Below are 22,963 nucleotides of genomic sequence, written 5' to 3' on the forward strand. Positions count from 1 at the left end.
CCGCTTCAATCTCCTGAGTAGCTGGGATTAGAGGCAAACACCACCATGCCTGACTAATTGTTGTATTTTTAGGAGAGAGAGGATTTCACCATGTTGGCCAGACTGGTCTCAAACTCCTGGCCTCAAGTGATTCACCTGCCTTGGCCTCCCAAAGTGCTGGGATTACAGGCGTTAGCCACCGCACCCAGCCTTAAGATCGTTTTCTGATTGGTTACATTTGAGATGTTTGTTATTTGTCCATTTTATTGTTAGTGTTAAACAAATAAGCATAAAAGGCTACTTTGGCACTTACATGGTAGGAAGATTTTAAAAATCTTTGTGTCATAGGCACCTTGAATTTCAACAGTGGTAATACATAATCTGTGTCTTGTAATAAATCTTAAAGAGAATGCTACATTGTTGCACAGATAAGTATGATGTTTGTTGTAGGTTCATTTTAGTTTGCTAATGGTTGTTTTTTATTTTAGTGGTGAATAGATGTTGGATTTTAGCCAAGTAATTGCATTATTGGATCTGATTATATAGTCTTTCTTCCTTAATCTTTAATGTACTGAATTATATTGATTGATTTTCAAATGTTGAAACAATGTTGCATTACTAAAATAAATTCAACTTGGTTGTAATATACTATCTTTTTTATACATTGCTAAATCTGACTTAATATCTTGTGCAGGATTTTCCTTTTTAAGATGGAGTCTCACTCTGTCACCCAGGCTGGAGTGCAGTGGTGCAATCTCGACTCACTGCATGCCTCACCTCCCAGGTTCATGCCATTCTCCTGCCTCAGCCTGCCGAGAGGCTGGGACTACAGGCGCCCACCACCATGCCCGGCTAATTTTTTGTATTATTTTGTGTAGGATTTTTAAATCCATGGTCATGATTGAGAGCAAGCTATAATTTTCTTTCTTGTGCCCTCTGTCTTAGATTTGAGTGTCATGATTATACCATCTCTTAAAATGAATTGAAGAATGTTCAATGATACAACATTGGAGTTATTTATTTCTTGACCGTTAGGTTTAGCTTATAAAACCATCAAAGCTTGTTTTCCATTTAGGAAGATTTTAAACTACTCATTCAAACTTTCAATTGAAAATTTTATTGAGATAATTATACATAGTTATAAAGATAATAGATCTCATATAGCTTTTACCTAGTTTCTCCCAATGGAAGAAAAATATAGTTATTAAACTATAGTATGTTGGGGTCTGCGTGTTTTCTAAACAAAGGAATGAACACACAAGACAACACAGGACAAGACATACAGAGAACATGGCGGCCGCGCCCAGAGCCTCTGCCTCACTTTATTTATACTCCATAAACCCCACGTCAGCAGAAAGAACACAATGCAAAACAAACTTTCTTTACCCAGATGTAACCTTCTGCTTAGTTCCTTGTCTCTATGCTCTTCCTTATTTGTCCGCCTTCTTGGCGCCTACGGGAGTTCATTAAAAGTTCAATTGGAGATACTGTCCTTGAGCCCTATCTATTCTCAGCATACTGTTTTCAAGGGCCCCTGCATTTCCCCCTTTTTGTTTTGCCTCAATCCTAGAAAGGTAGCCCATATTTGTTCCTGTGTTTTCTTTTGTTTTTGGAGGCGACGGAGGGAGCATCAGGTCACCAGGAGAAGCAGACCTAATCCGAGTGCCCAAAGCAATATACTTCCAGAGATTGTAGAAATCCATGTTTTCATCTGGGTCCATGGGTTAAGGGCAGCAAGGTGTTGACCCAGCTCCTGCAGGGTTGCAGTTCCAGACAATACATGTAATTGTTGTCGAAATGCTTCGGAAATGTTTGGAGTGAGCTCTTGGATGTCCAAACTAATATTTTTATGGCCTACTAATAATTTTCAGATTTCCGTCCAGTTCTGAGAGATATAAAAAGGCACAGGCGTTACACAAAATTGAGTGGAGTTCCAATCACATTGCAATGTTATCCGAGTACTGAGGACAGTGAGCTGATCTCCAAGCCATGTCAAGGCTTGCTCCATGTTGTCCAATCTTTCAGCAAGTTGAGTATCAATGTTTCGTTGTTGAAGCCATAACCGGTGAGATTGCTCGTGCAATTGCTGCACAAATTCAGCATTTTGTATGCTTTGATGTAGAGCGAGCCCTGCTACGGCCGCAGTGGAGGCAATGGCGACAAGGCTCATCACCGAGGCAATTATAAGTCCAAGGGCATGGCAGGTTCACTGGAGAGAAGTCCTAATATAGTCTCAAGAGGTGATGCCCCCCACGGTCGTGTAAGGTTAACAGGTAGCCAAATTTCCTTACGAGTCCTGAGGATATAAATATCCCCAGTAAAGTTGTGCCACCACGAATGATTGAGGCAAGACAAAAATGTACACGTATCTGTACAATTAACAATCCCCGTATCTTTATCCCATGTCAAATTCCCCGCTAATAATAGGTAGGGCTTACGGACACAAGCAATAACATATCGGGAGGTATTTCGATATAACTGAATATGAAAGGAGTTAGTTGGGTTAGAAAGATTAAGGGACATATTCCCCACAAAAGTGCTAATGGCATCGCCTGCAGCTAACAACTTCCAAAGATGACTCTGTACTTGTAAAGAGTGTCTAAGATGAGGCATACGTGGCGACAGGCCTCCTTCATGTCATACCAAGGTTTCATTACCGTTAGCGGCAATACTTTTATTTACCCGGTGCCATTTCAAAGGTATGTGACTAAATTTTGTTTGAAAATCACCGTGCACACTCCAATCAGTTACTTGCATCCCATTGTATTCTAATAAAATCCGGGGTTTAGTTCCCCGACAGTGTTGCCACTCCAGCACCTCAATATTAGGGGAAACCTCTGGGATAGGACAAAAAGGTAAAGAACTAGGAATAGTCTCATTACTATATACAGTATGATTATACTGAAAGCTTCTAGTTACAATAATAACAATATTAGCAGCCACATGACTATGATTATAGCGAACAGCCCAGGCTTCATGCGATTTTCGGAGACAATGAGGACTATTTCCCATGCATATTGGAAGTCCTTCCACTCCAAATTGGTATGTGCTGTTTATGATTCCTGTTTCCCGTTCTATATTGTCCTTGTCCATATAGGGGGACGGCATCCAAGTAGTGTCATTGGCGAAAACCTTAATTTCCGCCTCCCCCCAGGCAACTCCCTGATACAAGGGCGGAAAGGGAATGTAAGTCCAATATTCATACAAAGCCTCACTAAGGGAAATAAGTCCCCCACCAAGGCACATCCAACAAAGGAAGAAATGCATGCTGAATCCAGTTTTCTTTTCAACAGGGTTTCAATCGTCTTGTAGGAAACCACTCAGGTCTGCTCCCTGTAAGGACAAGAGCATAGCCCCGTCCCTGTTTTAGAACTTGCCCTTGAACATACTTACCTTCTTCATTAGGATACCAAACCCTTAAATTGTCAGCGGGGACTATCACCGAGGGAGGTGAGGAAAGATTGGTTACGGCAGCAGAGTCTTGCAATTGTCTCCATTGAAAGAACCTTCAGAATCTGGTTTCTGGGGGACTCATTTCCCCCTTTTTGTTTTTGCAGTTGAATTTTTAAGGTTAAATTTGCACGTTCAATGATGGCTTGACCTTGACTGTTGCCCGGGATCCCGGTGATATGTTGAATATTGTATTGCTGTAAGAAAACTTGTAATTTACGAGAGACGTAGGCAGGGGCATTATCAGTTTTAAGTATAAGAGGAATGCCCATGATGGCGAAAAAAGCTAAGAGATGTGTAATAACAGAATCAGCTTTCTCAGATGGCAACGGAGTTGCCCATTGAAAATGAGAAAAGGTATCAATGGTATGATGAACATACTTTAATCGTCCAAAAGAAGGGACATGAGTGACATCCATTTGCCAAATCTGATTAACTTGAGTACCTCATGGATTAACCCCAGGATGGAAGGATGGAATGCTCAAAGGAGCACAGGAAGGACAAGCTCAAATAAGAGAACGAGCTTGTTTACGAGTTAAATGAAACCGTCGTTGAAGGCCAGAACTATTAGTGTGATGTAGAGCATGTTCTTGTTCTGCAGCCTGCAGGTGGCCAGTTAAAAGCGAATGAATCTGAGTGTTACCATGAACTAATGGTCTGGGAAGTTGAGAATGAGAACGAAGATGAGTGATGAATAAAGGAGCTCGACGTTGGCTCAAAGTAGAGGATAACAAAGAAAAGAGTTTTTGAAGAGAAGAAGTAGCACAAAGAGGTAAAGTGGCCTGAGAAATATAAGAAGTAACATAAACAGCGTATTGAGAATCACTAACAATGTTTCAACTAGTAGTAGGGAAATCAAGTAAGACCATGAGAATAGCAAACAATTCTCCCTGTTGCACCGAGGGATAAGGATAAACTGTAACTCAAAATTAATAAACACTCCAATATCCAGCCTTACCATTGCTACTAGCATCAGCAAAAAAGGTAGGACCTTGAACAGGAAATACAGAAATTGGTGAGAAAGGCAACACAGAATGTTGCCTAAAAAATGAAAAGATCGGAGACTTAGGATATTGGGTAGAAAATTGTCCAACAAATGAAGCGCAAGCAACTTGCCAAGAATCAGAAGTTGCAAGAAGATAAGTAATCTGACTATGAGTGAATTGAGAGATAATTAAGGAAGGATCTCCTCCCCAAAGTTGTCGACAGTGATGCCGTCCTTTGATGATCAGTTCAGCTAAACAGTCGATATAAGTAGTCAAGCGTTTAGCTGTTTTATTGGACAAAAAGATCCATTCTAGCGGCCTGCAGGGGCCTTTGAAAACAGTATGCTGAGAATAGATAGGGCTCAAGGACAGTATCTCCAATTGAACTTTTCATGAACTCCCGTAGGTGCCAAGAAGGCGGGCAGATAAGGAAGAGCATAGAAACAAGGAACTGAGTAGAAGGTTATGTGTGGGAAAAGAAAGTTTGTTTTGCATTGCATTCTTTCTGCTGACGTGGGGTTTATGGAGTATAAATAAAGTGAGGCGGAGGCTCTGAGTGCGGCCGCCATGTTCTCTGTGTGTCTTTGTCTTTTGTGTGTTCTTTCATTCTCCACCACCCCCGGCACGGTCCCCAACAAGTGGCGCAGCGAGCAGGGTCATAAGTGAGTAGGGGAGAACAAGAAGGGGAACCCCCTAGGGGCGGGTAAGGCCCAGATCTTGTTAAGGGGAACCTTCTTAAGCTTTCATTATGGGGAATTCCATCTCTCTGGCCTCAGAATATTTACGGCTGTTTCAAGGACTGTTGCTGTCTATAGGAGTGGAAGTAAAAGAAAAAGACTTTGAAGCGATTGTTTGCCCATGTTGAACAACATTGTTACTGGTTTCAGTATCAGACTAAAGTGCAGCTGAATCGCAGAGAATGGTTACAGGTAGTAAAAACTCTGCTTAGAGCTCTCCAGTTGGGGGATATTATGCCTCTAAAATTGTGGACCTTGTGTGACTCTATCACTCAGACATTAGAGTTACTTGAGACTGATTCAGAGTGTGGTAATGTAGCCACAGGAGGAAAGGTATCTGAGGATTTGAAAAAAATAAAAATAAAATAAATCTGAAATGGAGCCCATTTGTGCCAGGATAACAGAGGATGGGGGGGTAGCAAAAGGGGGAGAAGAGAAAAAGCCAGCTCTTCCTTCTTCTAAGGGAAATTCTGACATGCAGTGTATTATGGAAATGCTTCAACAAATATTACAGATATATTCTTCTAATTCACCTTTGCGAGCTTTCCCTGTTTCTTTTCCTTCTGCCCTGTTAAAAGAGGATTTTCCAGAGCCTCCAACCCCCCGGCTTCCTTATCTTTACCTTTGTTTGGCAAAGTTGAAGCCCTGTTCACATCAGACATACTTTAAATTTATACTAAACATCTGTTTAATATGTCAAAACCAGTGTATATGTATATCTTATTGTTTGTTAAAATATTATGAGTATTTCAATAGTCAATAAGCACATTAATATTAACTATTAATATTAATATAGTATTAATAACCCCAGCTAGGAAATTGTTATGTTATAGGGGTGCATAGGTTCCACCAATTTACACTCCAAACAGAAGTTGAGTATTCGAGTTGCTTAACACATTAACTACCTCTTGATATTTTCTGTGTTTTTAAATTTTAACCATTGTATTATGTATGTATGATTCTTAATTTGGTATTAATATACATATTTCCTAGTGAGTAATGATGTTAGACATATAGGTTTATTGTCATTTCTTTGTTCTGCTACTTTTGGTTGGGTTATTTACCTTTTCCTATTAATATGTTGGGATTCTTTATATTTGGGGATATGAGTATTATTATATATTATATATACTTTTAATTAAAAAAAAATTTAAGGAGCTGGATCTGTTTCCAATTATTTGTGCTTCTTTTGCTCCTAATGCTCAGTTTTCAAATGGTGGCAATAATGTCCAATTTAATGCCTTACAATTTAATTTTTAAAAAAGAAATGAAAGCTGCCATTTCTAACTATGGACCTCAACCTCCTTTTATCCTTGGTCTTCTTGATATTTTTCATCAGAAAATTTGATAATTCCTATAGACTGGAAGACTTTGGGGAAGGCTTTTCTTGATCATTCTCAGTGGTTACAATTGCACAGCTGGTAAATGAACAAAGCACATGTACAGGCTAGGAAAAATGTTATGTGTGATCCCCCTGGACCCACTGAGGAACAACTCACAGGCACGGGCCAATATGCTACTCTTAATGCTCACGCTGGTTTAGATGATGTTGCCCTTACTCAAATCAAGATTTTGTTTTTAAGGGCCTGAAATAAGGTAGAGATAACAGGAAAATCTTCCCTTTCCTCTGTGAAGATTTTACAGGGCACAAATGAACCATATCTATATTTCGTAGCCCGTCTTCAGGATGCTGTTTTCAAAATTGTGGGTGCTGGCCTTGCTTCAAAAATTTTGTTACAAACATTGTCTTTTAAAAATGCTTATGCTGACTGTTAAAAATTGTTAAAATCGTTAAAGGCCAATGGGGCCAATTTAGATAAATATATTAAAACTTGTGTTAGTGTTGGAGGGGCTATTTATAATGCTCAATTATTTGCTGGAGCTTTGTTTAAAGCCTTAAAAGGAAATAACAAACAAGGTGTTTGCTTTCAGTGTGGTAAACCTAGACATTTCAAAAAAGAATGTCATAAAAACTGAACACTTTTATCCCTCAAGGCAGAAAGCTGCCTTCAGAGGTGTACAAATGTGTGGTAAAGGTTGACATTAGACAAATAAATGTCGTTCCAAAACTGATAAAAGTGGAAATTTACTGTCTCCTCTCCTGAGAAACGGGAGCCGGGGCCCACAGGCTTGGGGCCCCAACAATTACAATACAAGTCTACTACAATATTCAGTGAGCAATGGCCTACAACATTAAGGAATAAATTCAAGTCCTCCTTAAGGATCCCACACCTTACCCCAGTTTCTCAGCTTTATGCGGCAACTAAGCAGAGCGCCGCTGCTGACTTAGCTATTACTCAGCCTTATACTTTGTCTCCTAATAGAGGAGTATATAAATTAGCTATTAGAGTGTGTGACCCTTTGCCAAAAGGACATGATGTTACTAACAAAATTCTTATTATGGTTCAAGTCTCACAATTTATATGCCTAGAGGCAGGGGAACGTATTCTCAATAGGGAGGGTTTGGTAGCACAGAAAAAACTGTTTTTTGGGAAACTTTAGTTTCTAATCAAAAGCCCGTATGTTCATTGCACATTAATGAAATAGTTTTTAAAGGGTTAATTGATACGAGGGTGAATATGTCTATTATTTGTTTAAATTAGTGGCCTATACAATGGGAAAAAAGACAAGTTTCAGTTATACTCACTAGCTTGGGTGCTGCTTCTGTGGTTTATCAAGACGTAGAACCTTTAACCTGTGTCGGTCCTAAAGGTCAACAAGGTCAAGTGTTTTTTTTTTTTTTTATATTGTTCCTATCAATATTAATTTTTGGGAACAAGATCTTTCACAACAATTTGCTGCTTTTTTAAACATTCCTCATATTTCCTCAGCTGCCAAAAATATGATGTTCAAAATGGGCTACAATCCTTTAAACTCATAGCCACCACTCCTATTTAGGTGAAACAGTGACCATTATTTAAAGAAATACTTAGGACTTTAAAAGAGTAAGTCAAAAAACAAATGGCCGAGAGGAATCTAAAGCCACGTACTTCTGCATGGAATTCTCATCTTTGTCTTGTCTTAAAACTATAAATGTTTACATTTAACCTAGGGAAAGTTTACAGCCCAGTCTTCCTAATCCTGCCATTATCCCACAAAGTTAAAACCAGAGAAAAGCAGCAAGATGCTTTTGTATCATTACAAACTCAGCTTTCTTTCTACTCACTTAATATTGCCACAGAAAAAATTTAACTGGATTTTCTTATTCAATATTTAGGTTATACCTTGGAGGCACAAAATATTCGACCCCAAAAAATTCAAATTCGACGTGATCATTTAAAAACATTACATGATTTTCAAAAGCTTCTAGGAGACATTAATTGGATGCATCCTGTTTTAAGAATACCAACATATCAGTCATAACATCTTTTTTCTATTCTAGAAGGAGACAGTCACTTGGACAACTCACGCCATTTAACTCCTTTGGCTTTACAGGAACTCCAGCTTGTTGAAGAGCAACTTCAAAAGGCCCTTCCTTTTGTTTATTTCATACTTTACCTTCTCCCACAGGAATGATTCATCAAACTAATCGACCACTAAAATGGATCCTTTTGTCCAATAAAATATCTAAACGCTTGGCTACTTATATCGATCATTTAGCTGAACTGATCATCAAAGGACGGCATCACTGTCGACAACTATGGGGAGGAGATCCTTCCTTAATTATCTCTCAATTCACTCATAGTCAGATCACTTATCTTCTTGCAACTTCTGATTCTTGGCAAGTTGCTTGCGCTTCTTTTGTTGGACAATTTTCTACCCAATATCCTAAGTCTCCGATCTTTTCATTTTTTAGGCAACATTCTGTGTTGCCTTTCTCACCAATTTCTGTATTTCCTGTTCAAGGTCCTACCTATTTTACTGATGCTAGTAGCAATGATAAGGCTGGATATTGGAGTGTTCATCAATCTCGAGTTACAGTTTATCCTTATCCCTTGGTGCAACAGGGAGAATTGTTTGCTGTTCTGATGATCTTACTTGATTTCCCTACTACTGGTTGTAACATTGTTAGTGATTCTCAATACGCTGTTTATGTTACTTCTTATATTTCTCAGGCCACTTTACCTCTTTGTGCTACTTCTTCTCTTCAAAAACTCTTTTCCTTGTTATCTTCTACTTTGAGCCAATGTCGAGCTCCTTTATTCATCACTCATCTTCGTTCTCATTCTCAACTTCCTGGACCATTAGTTCATGGTAACACTCAGATTGATTCACTTTTAATAGGCCACCTACATGCTGCAGAACAAAAATATACTCTACATCACACTAATAGTTCTGGCCTTCAACGACGGTTTCATTTAACTTATAAACAAGCTCGTTCTCTTATTCGAGCTTGTCCTTCCTGTGCTCCTTTGAGCATGCCATCCTTCCATCCTAGGGTTAATCCATGAGATGTCCCTTCTTTTGAACAATTAAGTATGTTCATCATACCATTGATACATTTTCTTATTTTCAATGGGCCACTCCATTGACATCTGAGAAAGCTGATTCTGTTATTACACATCTCTTAGCTTGTTTTGCCATCATGGGCATTCCTCTTATACTTAAAACTAATCATGCCCCTGCCTATGTCTCTCGTAAATTACAAGTTTTCTTACAGCAATACAATATTCAACATATCATCGGTATCCCGGGCAACAGTCAAGGTCAAGCCATCATTGAGCGTGCAAATTTAACTTTAAAAACTTAACTATTAAAACAAAACAAAAAGGGGGAAATGAGCCCCCCAGAAACCAGATTTTGAAACCAGATTTTGAAGGTTCTTTTTACCTTAATTTTTTTGAATCAATGGAGACAATTGCAAGATTCTGCTGTCGTAACCCATCTTTCCTCACCTCCCTTGGTGATAGTCCCTGCTGACAGTTTAAAGGTTTGGTATCCTAATGAAGAAGGTAAGTATGTTCAAGGGCAAGTTCTAAAACAGGGACGGGGCTATGCTCTTGTCCTTACAGGGAGCGGACCTGAGTGGTTTCCTACAAGATGATTGAAACCCTGTTGAAAACTGGATTCAGCATGCATTTCTTCCTTTGTTGGATATGCCTCGGCGGGGGACTTATTTCCCTTAGTGAGGCTTTGTATGAATATTGGACTTATATTCCCTTTCCGCCCTTGTATCAGGGAGTCGCCTGAGGGGAGGCGGAAATTAAGGTTTTCACCAATGACACTACTTGGATGCCGTCCCCCTATATAGACAAGGACAATATAGAACGGGAAACGGGAATTATAAACAACATATATCAATTTGGAGTGGAAGGACTTCCAATATGTATGGGAAATAGTTCTCATTGTCTCCGAAAATCGCATGAAGCCTGGGCTGTTCGTTATAATCATAGTCATGTGGCTGCTAATACTGTTATTATTGTAACTAGAAGTTTTTAATATAATCATACTGTATATAGTAATGAAACTATTCCTAGTTCTTTACTTTTTTGTCCTATTCTAGAGGTTTCTCCTAATATTGAGGTGCTGGAGTGACAACAATGTCGGAGAACTAAACCCCGGATTTTATTAGAATACAATGGAATGTAAATAACTGATTGGAGTGTGCATGGTGATTTTCAAATAACATTTAGTCACATACCTTTGAAATGACACTGGGTAAATAAAAGTATTGCTGCTAACAGTAATGAAACCTTGGTATGGCGTGAAGGAGGCCTGAAGTACAGAGTCATCTTTGGAAGTTGTTAGCTGCAGGCGATGCCATTAGCACTTTTGTGGGGAATATGTCCCTTAATCTTTCTAACCCAACTAACTCCTTTCATATTCAGTTATATCGAAATACCTCCTGATATATTATTGCTTGTGTCCGTAAGCCCTACCTATTATTAGCGGGGAATTTGACATGGGATAATGATACAGAGATTGTTAGTTGTACAGATATGTGTACATTTTTGTCTTGCCTCAATCATTCCTGGTGGCACAACTTTACTGGGGATATTTATATCCTCAGGGCTCGTAAGGAAATTTGGCTACCTGTTAACCTTACGTGACCATGGGGGGCATCACCTCTTGAAACTTATATTTGGACTTCTCTTCAGCGAACCTGCCGTGCCCTTGGACTTATAATTGCCTCGGTGATGAATCTTGTTGCCATCGCCTCCACTGTGACCGTAGCAGGACTCGCTCTTCATCAAAGCATACAAAATGCTGAATTTATGCAGCAATGGCACGAACAATCTCACCGGTTATGGCTTCAACAACGAAACATTGACTCTCAACTTGCTGAAAGATTGGACAACATGGAGCAAGCATTGACATGGCTTGGAGATCAGCTCACTGTACTCAGTACTCGGATGACATTACAATGCGATTGGAACTCCACTCAATTTTGTGTAACGCCTGTACCTTTTAACATCTCTCAAAATTGGACTGTAATCCAAAAATTATTAGTAGGCCATAAAAATATTAGTTTGGACATCCAAGAGCTCATTCAGAACATTTCCGAAGCATTTCGACAACAATTACATGTGTTGTCTGGAACCGTAACCCTGCAGAGCTAGGTCAGCGCCTTGCTGCCTTTAACCCATGGACCCAGATGAAAACATGGATTTCTACAATCTCTGGAAGTATATTGCTTTGGGCACTTGGATTGAGTCTACTTCTTTTGGTGATTCGATGCTCCCTCCGTCGCCTCCAAAAACAAAAGAAAACACAGGAACAAATATGGGCTACCTTTTTAGGATTGAGGCAAAACAAAAACAAAAAGGGGGAAATGCAGGGGCCTTTGAAAACAGTATGCTGAGAATAGATAGGGCTCAAGGACAGTATCTCCAATTGAACTTTTAATGAACTCCCGTAGGCGCCAAGAAGGCGGGCAGATAAGAAAGAGCATAGAAACAAGGAACTGAGTAGAAGGTTACATGTGGGAAAAGAAAGTTTGTTTTGCATTGCATTCTTTCTGCTGACGTGGGGTTTATGGAGTATAAATAAAGTGAGGCGGAGGCTCTGAGTGCGGCCGCCATGTTCTCTGTGTGTCTTTGTCTTTTGTGTGTTCTTTCATTCTCCACCACCCCCGGCACGGACCCCAACATTTTATTGGACAAAAAGATCCATTCTAGCGGCCGATTAGTTTGATGAATCATTCCTGTGGGAGAACGTAAAGTATGAAATAAACAAAAGGAAAGGGGAACGTCGGGAAGGATATAATGTAAATGGGCCTTTTGAAGTTGCTCTTCTACAAGCTGGAGTTCCTGTAAAGCCAAAGGAGTTAAATGACGTGAGCTGTCCAAGTGACTGTCTCCTTCTAGAATAGAGAAAAGATGTTGTAACTGATACGTTGGTATTCCTAAAACAGGACACATCCAATTAATGTCTCCTAAAAGCTTTTGAAAGTCATTTAATGTTTTTAAATGATCATGTCAAATTTGAATTTTTTGGGGTCGAATATTTCATGCTCCCAAGGTATAACCTAAATATTGAATAGGAAAATCCACTTGAATTTTTTCTGGGGCAATATTAAGTGAGTAGAAAGAAAGCTGAGTTTGTAATGATGCAAAAGCATCTTGCTGCTTTTCTCTGGTGGGTGCAGCAAGAAGAATGTCATCCATATAATGATATAAAAGAACAGAAGGATGACGCTTTCGAACAGGATCCAGGGCCCGATGGACAAATTCTTGACACAAGGTAGGACTGTTTAACATACCTTGAGGTAAAACTTTCCATTGATATCGAGAAAGTGGCTGAGAATTATTAAAAACAGGGACAGAGAAGGCAAAACGCTGACAATCCTTTTGATCCAAAGGAATAGAAAAAAAAACAATCCTTTAAATCAATAACCATGAGTACCCAATCTTGAGGAATCATAGAAGGATTAGGAAGGCCAGGTTGTAAGCTTCTCCTAGGTTGAATGTAAACATTTATAGTTTTAAGATTAGTTAATAAACGCCATTTTATGTAAACATTTATAGTTTTAAGATTACCATTTTATGTAAACATTTATAGTTTTAAGATTAGTTAATAAACGCCATTTTTCACACTTTTTTTTTTTTTTTTTAACATGACAAAGACAGGGGAATTCCATGCAGAAGTACTTGGCTTTATATGCCCCTCGGCCAATTGTTTTTTGACTTACTCTTTTAAAGCCCTAAGTTTTTCTTTAGATAATGGCCACTGTTTCACCTAAACAGAAGCGGTAGTTTTTCACTTTAATTATAAAACTTGAGGCTGGTGAACAGTGGCTATGAGTTTAAAGGATTGTAGCCCATTTTGAACATCATATTTTTGGCAGCTGAGGAAATATGAGGAATGTTTAAAAAAGCACCAAATTGTTGTAAAAGATCTTGTCCCCAAAGATTAATATTGATAGGAACAATATAAAAAAACACTTGACCTTGTTGACCTTTAGGACCGACACAGGTTAAAGGTTCTACGTTTTGATAAACCACAGAAGCAGCACCCAAGCCAGTGAGTATAACTGAAACTTGTCTTTTTTTTTTCCATTGTATAGGCCACTAATTTAAACAAATGATAGACACATCCACCCCCGTATTAATTAACCCTTTAAAAACTATTCCATTAATGTGCAATGAACATAAGGGCTTTTGATTAGAAACTAAAGTTTCCCAAAAAACAGTTTTTCCTGTGCTACCAAACCCTCCCTGTCGAGATACCTCTCTAGATAGAAACAGAAAAAAAAGGCAATAAAAGTAATTGTGTAATACGCTCCCCTGCCTCTAGGCGTATAAATTGTGAGACTTGTACCATAATAAGAATTTTATTAGTAACATCAGGATCAATGATTCCTGGAATCACCATTAACCCCTGTATAGCACTGTTGTTTTGACCTAACAAAAGTCCTACATGTCCTTTTGGCAAAGGGCCACACACTCTAATAGCTAATTTATATACTCCTCTATTAGGAGACAAGGTATAAGGCTGAGTAATAGCTAAGTCAGCAACGGCGCTCTGCTTAGTTGCCGCATAAAGCTGAGAAACTGGGGTAAGGTGTGGGATCCTTAAGGAGGACTTGAATTCATTCCTTGATGTTGTAGGTCATTGCTCACTGGGTATTGTAGTAGACTTGTATTGTAATTGTTGGGGCCCCAAGCCTGTGGGCCCCGGCTCCCGTTTCCCAGGAGAGGAGACAGTAAATTTCCACTTTTATCAGTTTTGGAACGACATTCATTTGTCCAATGTTGACCTTTACCACAACATTTGTACACCTCTGAAGGCAGCTTTCTGCCTTGAGGGATAAAAGTGTTCAATTTTTTGCGACATTCTTTCTTGAAATGTCCAGGTTTACCCCACTGAAAGCAAACACCTTGTTTGTTATTTTCTTTTAAGGCTTTAGACAAAGCTCCAGCAAATAATTGAGCATTATAAATAGCCCCTCCAACACCAGCACAAGTTTTAATATATTTATCTAAATTGGCCCCACTAGCCTTTAACGGTCTCAACAATTTTTAACAGTCAGCATTAGCATTTTCAAAAGACAATTTTGTAACAAAATTTTTGAAGCAGGGCCAACACCCACAGTTTTCAAGACAGCATCCTGAAGACGGACTACGAAATCTGAATATGGTTCATTTGTGCCCTGTAAAATCTTCACAAAGGAAAGGGAAGATTTTCCTGTTATCTCTACCTTATTCCAGGCCCTTAAAAACAAAGTCTTGATTTGAGTAAGGGCGACATCATCTAGGCCAGCCTGAGCATTAAGAGTAGCATATTGGCCCGTGCCTGTGAGTTGTTCCTCAGTGGGTCCTGGGGGATCACACATAGCATTTTTTTTCTAGCCTGTACATGCGCCTTGTCCATCCACCAGCTGTGCAATTGTAACCACTGAGAACGATCAAGAAAAGCCTTCCCCAAAGTCTCCCAGTCTATAGGAATCATCAAATTTTCTGATGAAAAAGCATCAAGAAGACCAAGGATAAAAGGAGATTGAGGTCCATAGTTAGAAATGGTAGCTTTCATTTCTTTCAAAAATTTAAGTTGTAAGGCATTAAATTGGACATTATTGCCACCATTTGGAAACTGAGCATTAGGAGCAAAAGAAGTACGAATAATTGGAAACAGATCCAGCTCCTTAAATTTTCTTATCTTTTCCTTTTTTCCCTCCCCCAATGGCGGGAAAGGCACTGAGAAAACTTTGCCAGACAAAGGTAAGGAAGCTGGGGGTTTGGAGGCACTGGAAAATCCTCTTCTAACAGGGCAGAAGGAAAAGAAACAGGGAAAGCTCGCAAAGGTGAATTAGAAGAATGTATCTGTAATATCTGTTGAAGCATTTCCATAATACACTGCATGTCTGAATTCCCCTTAGAAGAAGGAAGAACTGGCTCTTCCTCTTTTCCCCCTTTTGCTACCCCCCCCCCATCCTCTGTTACCCTGGCATAAATGGGCTCCGTTTCAGATTTATTTTTTCCAAATCCTCAGATGCCATTCCTCCTGTGGCTACATCACCACACTCTGAATCAGTCTCAAGTAACTCTAATGCCTGAGTGATAGAGTTACACAAGGTCCACAAATTTAGAGGCATAGTATCCCCTAACTGGTGAGCTCTAAGCAAAGCTTTACTACCTGTAACCATTCTCTCCAATTCAGCTGCACTTTAATCTGATACTGAAACCAGTAACAATGTTGTTCAACATGGGCAAACAATCACTTCAAAGTCTTTTTCTTTCACTTCTACTCCTATAGACAGCAACAGTCCTTGAAACAGCCGTAAATATTCTGAGGTCAGAGAGGTAGAATTCCCCATAATTTTCCCGTGGGTCCCCCTTTTTTTGTTTTACTTACAAACCCGGGGTGCTCCCCCTCCGGTTCCTTGCTCTCGTGGAGCCACGGACCCTGCTCGCTGCGCCAGTTGTTGGGGTCCAAGTGTTTTCTAAACAAAGGAATGAACACACAAGACAACACAGAAGAAGACATACAGAGAACATGGCGGCCGCGCCCAGAGCCTCCGCCTCACTTTATTTATAGTCCATAAATCCCACGTCAGCAGAAAGAACACAATGCAAAACAAAGTTTCTTTACACAGATGTAACCTTCTGCTTAGTTCCTTGTCTCTATGCTCTTCCTTATTTGTCCGCCTTCTTGGCGCCTATGGGAGTTCATTAAAAGTTCAATTGGAGATACTGTCCTTGAGCCCTATCTATTCTCAGCATACTGTTTTCAAGAGCCCCTGCAATAGTACAATAACATAACTAGGTTGTTGACATCAATACAATTTCCTGGGCTTACTCAGATTGCCTCAGTTATATTTGTACTCATTAGTGTGTGAAAGTATGTAGCCACTCCTGCTTTTTTAAAATCAGTGTTTGCATGGTAAATCTTTTTCAATTCTTTTACATTCGGCCTATTTGATTAGATTTGAAGTGAATTTTTTATACACAGCATAGTGTTGTGTCATGTTTATTTACCCACTCTGCTTCTCTCTGTCTTTAGATTGGTGTATTAAGATCATTTACATTTAAGGTAACTATTGTTAATGCTTAAGTCTTCCCTTTCATTATTTATTTCTATTTGTTATAGCTATTTCTTATTTGTATTTGGTTTTTGGTTTTCTGTTACCTCCATCTGTGTATTTGTTCATTCGCACACTGCTATAAAGAAATCCCTGAGACTGGGTAATTTATAAAGAAAAGAAGGTAACTGACTCAGTTCTGCAGGCAATACAGGAAGCATGATGCTGGCATCTGCTTGGCTTCAGGTGAGATCTCAGGAAACTTACAATCATGGCAGAAGGTGAAAGGGAAGCCATCACTTCATATGGCTGGAGAAGGACGGACAAAGAGAGTGGAGGGGGAGGTGCTATGCACTTTTAAACAAACAGATCTCATGAGAACTCACTCACCATTACCTGAGAAGATGATGCTAAACCATTCATGAAGGACTATCCCCATGATTCAATCACCTCTCACCATGCCCCACCTCCAACACTGGGGATTTCAATTCAACATGAGATTTGGGTGGGGACACAGATACGCATCGTGTCAAGCTGCATCTATGTTACTGCAAAGGCATGATTTCATTCTTTGTATGGCTCTATAGTATTCCATGGTGTGGATGTACCACATTTTCTTTATCGAATCCACCATTGTTGGGCAGCTAGATTGGTTCTATGTCTTTGCTATTGTGAATAGTGCTGCAATGAACATACAGGTGCATGTGTCTTTTTGATAGAACAATTTTTTTTTCTTTGGTAGATACCCAGTAATGGGATTGCTCAGTTGAATGGAAGTTCTCTTTCTAATTATTTGAGAAATCTCCAAACTACTTTCCACAGTGTCCTTTGGCCAATCTTTAACAGTAGATCCGCTAGCTGCAAACTCTTGTAGTTCTCCTTCCTTTCAGAATGTCTTTATTTCCTGTTCATTCCTGAAGGACAGTTTCACATGATATAAAATGCATGGTTGACAGCTCTTTCCTTTCGGTACTTAAAAAATGTTGTGCCACATCCTTCTCGCGTCCATGTTTTCTGATGAGAAATCTACTGTCATGGCTAACGAGTTTTCCCAGCACCATTTATTAAATAAGGAATCCTTTCCCCATTGCTTGTTTTTGTCAGGTTTGTCAAAGATCAGATGGTTGTAGATGTGTGGTGTTATTTCTGAGGCCTCTGTTCTGTTCCATTGGTCTATATATCTGTTTTGATGCCAGTATCATATGCTGCTTTCGTCACTGTAGCCTTGTACTGTAGTTTGAAGGCAGGTAGAGTGATATCTGCTGCTTTGTTCTTTTTGATTAGGATTGTGTTGACTATATGGGCTCTTTTTTGGTTCCATATGAAATTTAAAGTAACTTTCTCTAGTTCAGTGGAGAAAGTCAATGGTAGTTTGATAGGAATAGCATTGAATGTCTAAATTGCTTTGGGCAGTATGGCCGTTTTCACAATATTGATTCTTCCTATCCATGAGCATGGAATTTTTTTTCATTTGTTTGTGTCCTCTCTTCTTTCCTAGAGCAGTGGTTTGCAGTTCTCCTCGAAGAGGACTTCAGGTCCCTTGTAAGTTGTATTCCTAGGTATTTTATTTTTTTTGTAGCCATTGTGAATGAGAATTCACTCATGATTTGGCTCTATACTTGTCTATTTTTGGTGTATTGGAATGCTTGTGATTTTTGCACATTGATTTTGTACCCAGAGACTTTGCTGAAGTTGTTCATCGCAAAAGCAATTGCAACAAAAGCCAAAATTGACAAATGGGATCTAATTAAACTAAAGAGCTTCTGCTCAGCAAAAGAAACTACCATTAGAGTAAACAGGCAACCTACAGAGTGAGAGAAAAATTTTGCAATCTATCTATCTGACAAAGGTCTAATATCCAGAATCTACAAGGAACTTAAACAAATTTACAAGGAAAAAACAAATCACCCCATCAAAAATAGGGCAAAGGATATGAACAGACAATTCTTGAAAGAAGACATTTATACGGCCAACAAACATGAAAAAAAATGCTCATCATCACTAGTCATTAGAGAAATGCCAATCAAAACCACAATGAGATGCCATCTCACGCCAGTTAGAATGGTGATCATTAAAAAGTCTGGAAACAACAGATGCGGGAAAGGATGTGGAGAAATTGATACTCTTTTATATTGTTGGTGGGAGTGTAAGTTAGTTCAACCGTTGTGGAAGACAGTGTGGCAATTCCTCAAGGATCTAGAACCAGAAATACCATTTGACCCAGCAATCCCATTACTGGGTATATACCCAAAGGATTATAAATCATTATACTATAAAAGCACCTATACACATATGTTTATTGCAGCACTCAAAATTCTTTTAAGGAGAAGTTTCCACTTTCCTTATCATTGGATACGCTTCCCTCTTTTAATTACATGTTGAGTCCTTCTCTCATTTAGGCTTGAGAAAAATGTCCTTAAGTGTCCTAAACTTGCATCAAACCCACTTATTCATCAAACCCCACTTATGACTTCCCTTAGAGGACATGGGACATTTCAGCTCAGTTATATGCTGCTATTCTCAATTCCTGCCATTTTTTTCCTCTTCCTTTGACCCCCTGGCCTACCTCTCCAGCTCACTGAAAACAGCCTCCCCTGAGGAGCACACCATTGTTATGTAATAGCCTAACCCTTCCCACTCACCTATCAGGGGGTGCCAAGCCTGCAGACTCACTCTGCTTTCATCATAACTGCCCTGAGGAGAAGCCTGAAGACTGAGGGATCCTCTTTGTGCCTCCCATTTGATTGCATTTTCTTTGGTCAAAGGTTCCCTTATTCATGGGACTTGCCTGGGTCCAGGACCCTTTGACAGGTGCTCTCTGGCTGCCTGTCCTCTGGGCACTCTTGTCCCAGGTCTATTGTTTTCATGACCCACCAGGATGGCGCTTTACTTCCTCAGAAATTGTAATCCCCAGGAAAGTGCCCCACAGGAGGCGTGGAGTTGAGATGCCAGACCAACTCTCTTACAGCATGCGTTTCCAGGGCCGAAGGCACGTGATTCACATGAAGCTCAAGAAGAACATGATGCCCAGACATTTACCTGTTTTTACTGATAATGACCAGGGGGCCATGCAGGAGAACTACCCTTTTGTCCCGCGAGACTGTTACTATGACTGCTACCTGGAAGGGGTTCCTGGGTCTGTGGCCACATTGGACACCTGCCATGGAGGGCTGCGTGGCATGCTGCAGGTGGATGACTTGACTTATGAAATCAAACCCCTGGAGGCTTCTTCCAAATTTGAGCATGTAGTATCCCTGCTTGTGTCAGAAGAAAGACCGGGAGAGGCTAGTAGATGTAAGACTGAAGGGGAAGAGAGAGATCAAGAATCTGAAAAGGTAAAACTGGCTGAAACTCCCAGAGCGGGCCACGTTTATTTGTGGAGGCATCATAGAAAAAACTTGAAAATTCACTACACGGTTACTAATGGATTATTCCAGCGGAACCCTAATGTGTCACACATAATAGAGAATGTAGTGATTATTAACAGCATCATACATACCATTTTCAAACCAGTTTATTTAAATGTCTATGTACGTGTTTTGTGCATATGGAATAAAAGGGATTTAGTAAAGTTTTATCGAATATCTGCTGGAACTGCTGTAGAAAACTTTGGTTTGTGGAAATTATTTAGATGGTACACAGAAATTGAACATGATACCTCAGTTGTTTTTACAGCATATCAACTTGAAAACAAGGACTGTTATGCCCAGTTTAATGGAATGTGCAACCCCAACTGGGGAGCCATGTTTGTGTATTTAATGAGGTATCACTTATTTAGGGGGGCATGTTTAACAGCGCATGCACTAGGTCATAACATGGGCTTGACACATGATTCTGCAGGTTGTTATTGTTTTCGACGAACCAACTGTCTCATGGCTCCTGTTCCTGATCTTAATGATATGATGAGCAATTGTTCTTATGAGAGGATTCAACTCAGGTTGAATGGATGGGATATTTGTTTGAGTGCACCAAATATTCCATACACTAATTTTCCTTATGTAGCTCCTCGTTGTGGAGACAAGATCAAAAATCAGAGGGAAGAATGTGACTGTGGCTCCCTTAAAGATTGTGCCAATGATAGATGTTGTGAGACCTCTTGTATCCTTTCTCTTGGCAGTGTTTGCAATACAGGACTTTGCTGCCGTGAGTGTAAATATGCTGCCCCTGGAGTGGTTTGCAGAGACTTGGGTGGTATATGTGATCTACCGGAATACTGTGATGGGAAAAACGAAGAGTGTCCAAATGACGTCTATGTCCAGGATGGAACCCCATGTTCAGCAGTATCTGTTTGTGTAAGAGGAAACTGCAGTGACCGTGATATGCAGTGTCAAGCCCTTTTTGGCTACCAAGTGAAAGACGGCTCCCCAGCGTGCTATCAACAATTGAATAGGATTGGTGACCGATTTGGAAACTGTGGGGTTATTCTACAGCGAGGAGGAAGTAAACCTTTTCCATGTGAAGAAGATGATGTTTTTTGTGGAATGTTGCACTGTAGTGGTGTCAGCGAGATTCCCGGTGGAGGTGAGCACACTACATTTCGTAGTATATTAGTACGCGACATAAAAGAAGAAAAATGCTTTGGCTATGAAGCACACCACGGAACAGACTTGCCAGAAATGGGGCTGGTAGTGGATGGTGCAACCTGTGGCCCAGGGAGCTACTGTCTTAAACACAATTGTACTTTTTATCAAGACCTGCATTTTGAGTGTGATCTTAAAACATGCAATTACAAAGGAGTATGTAACAACAAAAAACATTGTCACTGTGTGTTTGGGTGGCAACCACCAACATGTGAACTGAGAGGAACAGGAGGTAGTATAGATAGTGGCCCTCCACCTGACAAACAATATCATATTGCAGGCAGCATCCTTGTGAATACAAACCGAGCACTACTTTTAATATTTACTCGTTACATCCTTTTACTGGTTTCGCTTCTCTTTGGTGGCTTTTCACAAGTAATAGAATTTATGGAAGAGAAAGTATTGCAAACTACTGAACCTGAGGAGTAAATACTAATGGGAGCCCACACAATGGAGAAAATCTCATTGACACTTACTGGGAGTTGTAATCAATAGTCATTATGATGGTTACATCACCTCTTAGCAATTTGATGTCATCTTGAAATAAAATCACTTGGCAATTTAAAAAGGGTCTGTGTGTTTAAATTTACTTAACATTTCCTGTCTGGTCATATTCTCAATACTTCTATAGATGATGGCAGAAACTCCTAGATTCACTAACAAGAGGACCTGTACTCATTTAAGATTTGAGGCTAATGTTTTCTAGATACCCCTGTGGCAAATCCCATGTACACTAATATACATTTGCTCACATTCTTAATTTTTTTTTTCTTTTTTGAGGTAGGGTGTCTAGTGCGTAGCCTGGCAGGTTGGAGTGCAGTGGCACAATCTCGGCTCACTGTAACCAGTGCATCCCGGGGTTCGAGCAATTTTCCCACCTCAACTTCCTGAGTAGCTGGGATTACAGGCATATGCTACCACACCAGATTAATTTTTGTATTTTTAGTAGAGACAGGGTTTCACCATCTTGGCCAGGCTGATCTCAAACTCCTGGCCTCAAGTGATTCACCCACCTCGGCCTCCCAAAGTGCTGGGCACTTGGTACATGCTATCTGCCATCATTTTCATTATTCTCAGTATTTTTGCATTATGCTAAGCCTGGGGAATTCCATATGTAATGTCTCTGACTTTTTGTCTTTACTGTTAAACTATTACAGAAAAGGTCATTATTCACTGATAAATCACTTCTCAATTTATCTGGAAATTAAAGGTATGGGACATCATATTTTAAATCTCCAGGAATTGCCTGAGCCCAGCCGATCTATAAATTACAGGATGGAACTGACAGTCTGATAAATGTACAGACACAAAATCTTACCTAAAGAATCGCTTCAGAAATAGTGCACTAAGGTGGGGTACAGTGACTCACGCCTATAATCCCAGAGATTTGGGGGCCTGAGGTGGGAGGATTCCTCGAGGCCAGGAGTTTGAGACCAACCTGGGTAACATTGTGAGACTCTGTCTCTATAAAATATTTAAAAACAAAAAAAAATTATGCAGGCATGGTGGCACATACCTGTAGTCCTAGCTATTCCAGAGTATGAGGAGGGAGTATCAGTTTGAGACCAGCCTGGGCAACATAGTGAGAATCTATCAACACAAAATATAAAGAAATTAGCTAGGCATGGTGGCGCATGCTTGTAGTCCTAGCTATTCAGGAGGCTGAGGCAGGAAGATCACTTGAAGCCAGGAATTCAAGGCCAACCTGAGCAGGATAGCAAGACCCCGTCTCTAAAAGAATTTAAAAATCAGCCCGGTGGAATAGTGTGTCCCTGTAGACCCATCTACTTGGGAGGCTGAGGCAGGAGGATCACTTGAGACCAGGAGCTG

At 39.9% G+C, this 22,963-nt stretch overlaps 1 protein-coding gene across 5 annotated transcripts in view; it reads left to right on the forward strand.

Annotated features, from left to right (window-relative positions):
• LOC126958766 (disintegrin and metalloproteinase domain-containing protein 21-like) overlaps positions 1–21,701 on the forward strand; it is a 34,274-nt gene extending 12,573 nt beyond the window's left edge. For 2 of the 5 annotated variants that reach the window (XM_050797355.1, XM_050797354.1), the window contains exon 2: positions 17,801–21,701. In XM_050797355.1, coding sequence (XP_050653312.1) covers positions 19,331–21,562 — 2,232 coding nt within the window. In that variant the 5' untranslated portion in view covers positions 17,801–19,330 and the 3' untranslated portion in view covers positions 21,563–21,701. The remainder of the gene's footprint in view (positions 1–17,800) is intronic. The other 3 variants (XM_050797353.1, XM_050797351.1, XM_050797352.1) reach the window with 3 other exon arrangements.
• The last annotated feature ends 1,262 nt before the right edge of the window (positions 21,702–22,963 follow it).

Source organism: Macaca thibetana, chromosome 7 (assembly GCF_024542745.1).
Source record: "Macaca thibetana thibetana isolate TM-01 chromosome 7, ASM2454274v1, whole genome shotgun sequence".
In the NCBI taxonomy this organism is placed as follows: domain Eukaryota; kingdom Metazoa; phylum Chordata; class Mammalia; order Primates; family Cercopithecidae; genus Macaca; species Macaca thibetana.